This window comes from Rhagoletis pomonella, unplaced genomic scaffold (genome assembly GCF_013731165.1).
Source record: "Rhagoletis pomonella isolate Grant_MI unplaced genomic scaffold, Rhpom_1.0 Rhpom_scaffold_00001, whole genome shotgun sequence".
Taxonomy (NCBI): Eukaryota; Metazoa; Arthropoda; class Insecta; order Diptera; family Tephritidae; genus Rhagoletis; species Rhagoletis pomonella.
This window is the reverse complement of record NW_023458555.1, coordinates 24,150,591-24,157,969: the sequence shown is the minus strand read 5'-3', so window position 1 is coordinate 24,157,969 and position 7,379 is coordinate 24,150,591. Positions and strand designations below refer to the sequence as shown.

The 7,379-nt window shown below is 35.9% G+C and overlaps 1 protein-coding gene across 2 annotated transcripts in view; it reads right to left on the bottom strand.

The window, feature by feature from the left end:
- LOC118741447 (esterase B1-like) overlaps positions 1-7,379 on the bottom strand; it is a gene marked incomplete in the record, with an annotated part of 15,249 nt that overhangs the window by 624 nt on the left and 7,246 nt on the right. Inside the window, 5 exon segments of one of the 2 annotated variants that reach the window (XM_036473424.1) lie at positions 1,814-1,974; positions 2,063-2,623; positions 2,697-2,847; positions 2,939-3,251; positions 6,829-6,970. In XM_036473424.1, the coding sequence (XP_036329317.1) occupies positions 1,814-1,974; positions 2,063-2,623; positions 2,697-2,847; positions 2,939-3,251; positions 6,829-6,875 (1,233 nt within the window). 2 annotated transcript variants of the gene reach the window in all.

Genomic DNA, 7,379 nt, shown 5'->3' with positions numbered 1-7,379 from the left:
AAAATAAAATAAAATAAAATAAAATAAAATAAAATAAAATAAAATAAAATGAAATGAAATAATAAAAAAGAAATAACAACTTTATTGGTAGAAGTTATCTATCTTCTACACATATATATAACACGCGAAGGGATTTTTTGTCCAGGATAAAAGATCTGTAGGGTTCGCCCGATTTTCAAAAATGAAATCTCAAATTAAAGCACATAGTCTGCAGATGTGCAAGCTGGTTTTAGTTTTTCGAAAAAAGTTGCCAGCTGTTGAAAAATTTAATTCAAATGCCGCCAAATCCGCACCGTTCGTTTGATTTTCCAAAATGAGGCACAAAACTAAAAGCCGTAGACTGTAGATATGCAACAAGGTTTTACTTTTTTGAAAAGAGTTGACCCCTTTTAAAAAATTATATTTAAATTATTAAAAAAAATAATAAATCAATTATTACAAACTTTGTACGAATTGAAATGGTTTTGAAAAGCTTTGTTTATTAGCTGAACTATAGGAGGGTTACCACCAGCTTAAAAAATCATATTGGGTAAGAGAAATATGTATCACAATATGGGTGCCAAACGAAAGGGGTTTCAGAAAGTAGTAGTTTGAAAATGTTTTGAAAAGGGTTGCCACCAGATTGAAATGTCGAATTCGGTTTAAACACAAGTTATACGAAATATCAAACGAAGGAATGTTAAGAAATCTTTAGCTTGAACGCTACGAATATATTTGAGGTGTTGGAAGAGGGCCACCTCCTGTTTAAAAAGTTAAATTCAAATTATTTTATAAGTGAAATTAATTATTAAAGTATGAGTATTAATCGAAGGGGGTTTTTATTTCTGAACTGCATTTAGCAGGGTTGCCACATGTTTGAAAATTAAAATTCCACCTAATTCATGAGTTAATTAAAATATGTATCGCAGTGGTCGGCGAAGGAGAGTTAACAATGATTAAACTTGAAAATACTTTTGAAGAGGGCTGCCACCTGTTTGAAAGGTCTAGCTTAATTAACTAATTCAAAAAGTATATGAAATATAAAAATACCGGAATCAGAATTTAACAGAAAACCCATAATTTGATTAAGTAGGTTTGGCGGTTAATTAATTTATGCTGGCATTATCTTGTGCACATGAGGCCAGTAAATCGGGTATGGCTAAGCCGGTTTCCGTCTTCAATCTAAGCAATTTGGTGCGAATTTTTACTGGGTTTTAATATCCCTATGCACACGTGCGATGGGTTGATAAAATTCCCAGTTATGTATTATTAATAATAATATTAATTTTTTTATATTAGGTCTTTTTTACAAACACCAAACAAAATAAAATAGGCCATTGGATCAGTTTTTTGTAGGTTAACAATTAATGATTAAAATTAATTAATCTTAAAGATGATTAAGATTAATTAATTATAATCGTTAATCATGATTAATAGTTTAATCGTAAGTTCTAAATCGTCAATCCGATTAACATTTTGCCAACACTGGTTTTTCACTATTTATCGATTTGATTTCAATACCCTAAAGGACCCTTCAACACTTAGCACTTCCGATGGGGAAAATAAATCCAGAAACTTTAAATCTATCTTTTGAACTCGTCGGCATCAGGTGAGTGCAAAGACCATCACGTAACATATTTTAAAATAAGTTTAACTCTAAGCGGCTATACTCTTACGACTTAGTTAAAATTTTCGAATCGCATAGTAACTCCGCGGCATTCATAACATACGTTACCACTTTGAACTTCTAATATATTATATAACCGTTTACCTAAAAGTGGCATAAAATGGGAATCTACTTCCATTTAAAATAGTATACCTTCATCTTACTTACATCTAAAAATCCCTCAGTAGACAATTTATCATTTTCGTTATGTATATTTTTTAGCTTTCGAGCATTTATCGCGATATCTTCTTCTTCGTCTACAACTTCAAACGGTACAAAGCTGGCACAGGTTTCTAGCTTCTTAATTGAATCGGGCTGCGCTTTTATAACTGGAAGCATATAAAAATCAGTTATCTTATTGTATATTTTTAACTGAGAGATCTCTCTAAACCAATTGAGAGAGTAAACTTTACTTACATGGCAGCATTAGCAAACCCTCAGCCGAAGTGTTACCTGCCATGATAGGTATTGTATTACTCCAAGCTGTCTTCATAAGCTCACGCGGAAGTTTTGGAATCACACAATCTGGTGTTTCATATGCCTCCAAAACTGGTGTAAAAGCAAACAAAACTTGGCGCTTCAACTCCACAATAGTCAACACCTTCGTTTCCAAAATAGCCAGATCGGTTGCTTTGTATTTCATAAGATATTCCAGCACACTCTTCTCATCATCATCACCCTTGTAGCCGGCTAATTTTGCCAGCGGATATGCATATCTCTCACTTCCACTGTTCGCCCATTCTGACATAGCGGTGCCAGACATCAAAATAGCACGATGAAATAGCCCTTTGGTCTGCTCGGTGATACACATATAATGTGTTGAAGCGCCACCAGCACTCTCACCGAAAACAGTTATACAATTTGTATCACCACCAAAGTTAGCAATGTTACTCTTTACCCATCGAAGAGCTAAAACCTGATCCTTTAAGCCAGCATTGCCAGGCACATTCAGTTCCGGTGAATTTAAGGAGAGAAAGCCTGTGAGTGAAGAGATTGTGGGTAGAGATATACATAGTATGAAATATCTTACAGCTTAATTAATAGCACGAACCGAAAACACCCAGGCGATACTGTATGGTAACTAAAATAACATCCTTTTCCATAAAATAGTCAGGACCGCACCAATCTCGATTGGCTTCGCCAACAGCAAACGCTCCACCATGTATCCAAACCATAACTGGACGTGGTTTATCGGATGACAACTACACACATGTTGCCGAATAAAGATTTAGAATTATAAATTTGTATTTCATAAAACTGGAATGCTACATATATATCGGTATTGTTACTCACATCTCTAGTGTACACATTCAAGTACAGACAATCCTCTGATCCCTCCGCATTATTTGTCATCAAATGCAATTGCACCGCTCTGTCCTTGGGACCAAGGCAATCGAGTACACCATTCCAGGGCTCTGGCCGCTGTGGTGCCTTGAAACGTAGCTCACCCACAGGTGGTTTTGCGAAAGGTATACCCTCAAAACTATAATAGGGCACATCGTAGAGGGTTCTCCGCTTTATGCCTTTCACTTGACCATACTCGGTGTTGACGATGACCGTCTCGTTTGTAGAGAGCCGGTACTGAGTGAATTTATGTTCAAGTACGCTGCAAAAGCAATAAATTTTCAAAGTTGTATTCCATAAAATTTTTCATGGCTTGATCACAAGAAAATAAGCCAATAAGCAGGTAAATATGGGGTGCAGGCAAATATATCGAAAATAAATAAGTGTTGTTGGCAGCGATAGCTTTCGCTGAGGTTTAGAGTGTACCTCGTGCTCTGAAAAATCCAAATAGCATTCGGGAAACCTCAAGTTGAAAGCCTCACTGTATCTGCTATCAGTTATAGCAGTCAAATACATACATATGCATACCTTGGTTACCCCGGGCCAGTAGCGAAAGTTAAATTAAAGACAAAAAGCCCGTGAAAAGTTGTCTAGTATAAATATAAAAGTGTGCAGCACTAAACTTTATAGAAAATCACAATTTCAATGTAGATATAATCGCGTATGTGCATATATATTTATAAGTGACATATTCGTTCTTTAGTAGTTATTTTTAAAAGCTCAGGTATCTACCGCCGGGCGTATGCCCATGATTTCACTTGATCTGCCGTTGACCCATTGCCCATAACTGCTTTAGAGAAAATTGCATACATTACTGAATACGATTGGACCTGCTTTTGGAAAGAATTGACATTCCGCAAACCCAGTTGGAATTACTGAGTCCTAGAATTTTTGCAAAAGATACTTAAGATTAACCTTAAATGATAAACATAATAGATATGGGACCACGAAATTCTTGAACCTGGTTAGTACTTTTGACTCAAAAGGGGTATTAAGTATAATGCTTGGTTTCTTAAACTGAGGTACTGACTTAACTCGGCCATTGAAAATGGGTGCAGTCTTCACTATTCCCTTACAAAATAAGCGTAGGGATTTCTAGCTGTCGGCTGATGTAGCGGAGTTACTAGAGGTGGATACAACCTCAGAATTCGATCCGTAGTCCGAAGAACATATGTATACAAAAAAATGGGCGCCCTCACCAGGCAATGGCAAGCCACCAAGAGAATTTATGCATTGAAAGAGCTTCTCCTAAAAAAAACATTTACCGCTCCTAGTATTGCAATGATCAGTACAGGAAAGTCAAGTTTGGCCCTTTGAGAAATGCCACTTAATCCCACCTAATCGTGTTTGCATAAAACCTTGCAAAACGTACCTTGTAGGCGCTTCAAAATGATTGCACCCGCGTGAACTCAGGTGAATATCTTCTCAGAAAGCCAAATGGCAATTCAGGCAATTCTCTCCTACCTCTGTTAGATATCAACTGGTGGATAACCGTTGGAGAGAGCTGGCCTCGATTTCTGATCAATACGAAATTACTCTAATATTCATGCCGGACATAGCGACATTCAGGCAAACGAGACCGCCGACCAACTAGCAAGGTGCGGCTCTGCATTGAATGTGTCACACGCGGTGAATAGGGAACATGTCGAAAGGATTGGCTTAGCCTTCAATAGCTTCTGTCACAGCTGCGAGGACCCGCACTCAAAGGAGATGACAATAAGCAAACCATTTCCGCATGATGGCTATAGAAGTCACGAGTTGTGGAATCATAGTGGCAAAACTTGCTTATTGTCAGTCACCAGGTGGCAATCTGGATTTTAACAGAAATGTTCACCAACATGGCTGCAGTCTTCTCTAAATAGTTACACAGACATATACGACTACCATTTTCATTGTGATGGGTCCAACCAAATTAAAAACGAAATACACGCCAACGTCTGGTTTGGAAGGGTCAATTCCGAAATTTTCCCTTGATCATAAATTAAGGATGATCTATTTGATTAAAAAAAAACAACTTATATTTCGCTTGCAAACTTAACACATTTATTCTGACCACAACCGCAGTTATGGTTTTTCTTTAAAAGGCCCTTATTTCGCGTTAAGACAAACTAGTTTTTAATAAGGTTAGCAGGAATTTTTGTTATTTCTATTAAATGAGTAACCCATTTAGTTTAATAAAAGAATCGATGTTTCGTTCCACTGGTCGGTCTGATTGAATAGCAGGTTGCAGAGCAATATTTTCATAGTCTAAATAAAATCTGTTTTGCGTTTCCATTGAAAACAATAAGAAAATTTTTTAAAAATATCTCCTTTACCTTTTTCTGAGATATGCTTTCAGCGAGAACTACTCATTGAAATGATCTTTCATATTTTAAAGATCATACTTCAAAAACCATTGCTTTTTTGCGACTGCAAAACCAATAGCCTACCTGAGCTATTTTTCTTTTTTTTCGCATTTATTTCCAATGTTTTATAACTCAGATGTGTATGTGCATAAATACTATATGTCGCAGAAGCCGTAACCGGTATATACATATGCACAATATATACATACAAAACTCAGAGATACTAGATCTTTTGTTGCTTTTTCAAAAGCACATACATAAGTACTCGTGCACAAGTATGTTCACGTGCCATATATGTACATACATATGTACATTTGAAATGTGTTCATACATCTGTACGACATATGTACATAAGTATGTATTATTCATAATCATTTTCATAACTGGCTCTTATCTTTCAAACACAATTAAAGTCTTTTAAACGGTTTAAAATTCTATTTTTAAATTATTATTACGTTATGTTAGTAGGTACCAATTAACTGGTTAGAATTAATCTACAGCAGACCGTATCACAATCAAGGTCAAACTTTTTCAATCGATTTTGAAAACTCACTCTTTGGGTATTTCCACAACCATTGCCTATGATAAAGGAACATCGTGTTGAAAACACGTATGTAGACCTCAACGTGTACATCAGGGTGGTGCTTAAAAATCAAATGAACGATTTTTTTCAGTCTTGCCCCTTCAATTGGTAACACCATTGTCATACACATCACATACAAATTTTACTCCCAATTGGAGACGGTTTAGGCGCGTTGCACAGGGCGCGGAGTTCAGATTCCTCTATGGAGAATCAAAAAATTAAGATTTTTTTTTTCATTTAATCCAATAACCATTTAATCCCAAAATCGATACTACAATGGTCAACGATATCATATATAGCTTTTGGTCCCCATTGGAGTCGATTAAGGCGTGTCGCAAAGTGTTCTTAAATTTATGCTGGTGTCAAAAGTTTATCGATTTATATCGAAACTCAAGGTTATAGATATTTATTGAAAACTATCGAAATTAGTCGAGTTATCGTATTTTGTATCAGATTTGAACGTGTCTGAAATTCACTGAATTATCGTATAATAAGAAAAAATTGTGGAAATTTATTGCCAAACTGGAATGTATCGGGTAAATTCCAAGCCCTGCCAAAGTCCTCCGAAGACCCTCAAAGCTATATGTAAATTGTAATCGCGTTGAAGTACCAAAGCAGGAGTTTTTCCTGTAAGTAATTATGCGCCTTATAAGCTAAACGACGTGCTAAATGAGAAAACTTCTCCAATTATTAAATCGTAAATTGACAAAATTAAAAGGCCTTGAAGAAAAGTCAAATAAAATAGTCGGCTTGAGAAAATTAGTTTTTGCAAATATCACAGATTGGCGATCTATTTGCATTTTGTCGACGAATTTAAACCAATGAAGCCATTTTGAGATTTACATTTTTTTCTTTGCTTTTTATGCATTTTTTACAGCATTTAATAAATTCATATCGTTTTCAAAACTCACTTCAAGTGCCAACGTAACCTGTCAATAATACCGAGGTTAGACTGCATTTTTGCCTACAAAAAATTTTAATTAAATTCAATTATATGTACACTCGATAAATATTTGCACCGAAACATCAAAACACTGTACTGCGCGAATTGATCACCACAACTGAAATTAGTAGGCGCCGTGTTTCTATTTCATAGTCAACAGTTAAGATCGCAATACTCAATGTTTGCATATATGCAAATGCATGCACATTCCCTGCAGGGGAATCGCCAAAAACGAACCAGTCTGATAGTAACTAGATCCTCAACAGTTCAAAATTAGCGAAATGTGGACCTTAAAAAAAAATTTTTTTTTCACTTTTTTCATTAGAAATCTGTATCTAAGGTGACGAATTTAGAGCTAGTTCGGAACTATAGGAAAAGGAAGCAGCGGGCGGCAATTGACACTTCTTAGGACATCGCCATGTTCAATTCGTCAGTTTTTTGAATGCAAAAGAGATTCATCGCGAACCAGTACTGGGTCTAAATGTACTAGAGGCTCACCAGTTCGGAACTAGAGATTTT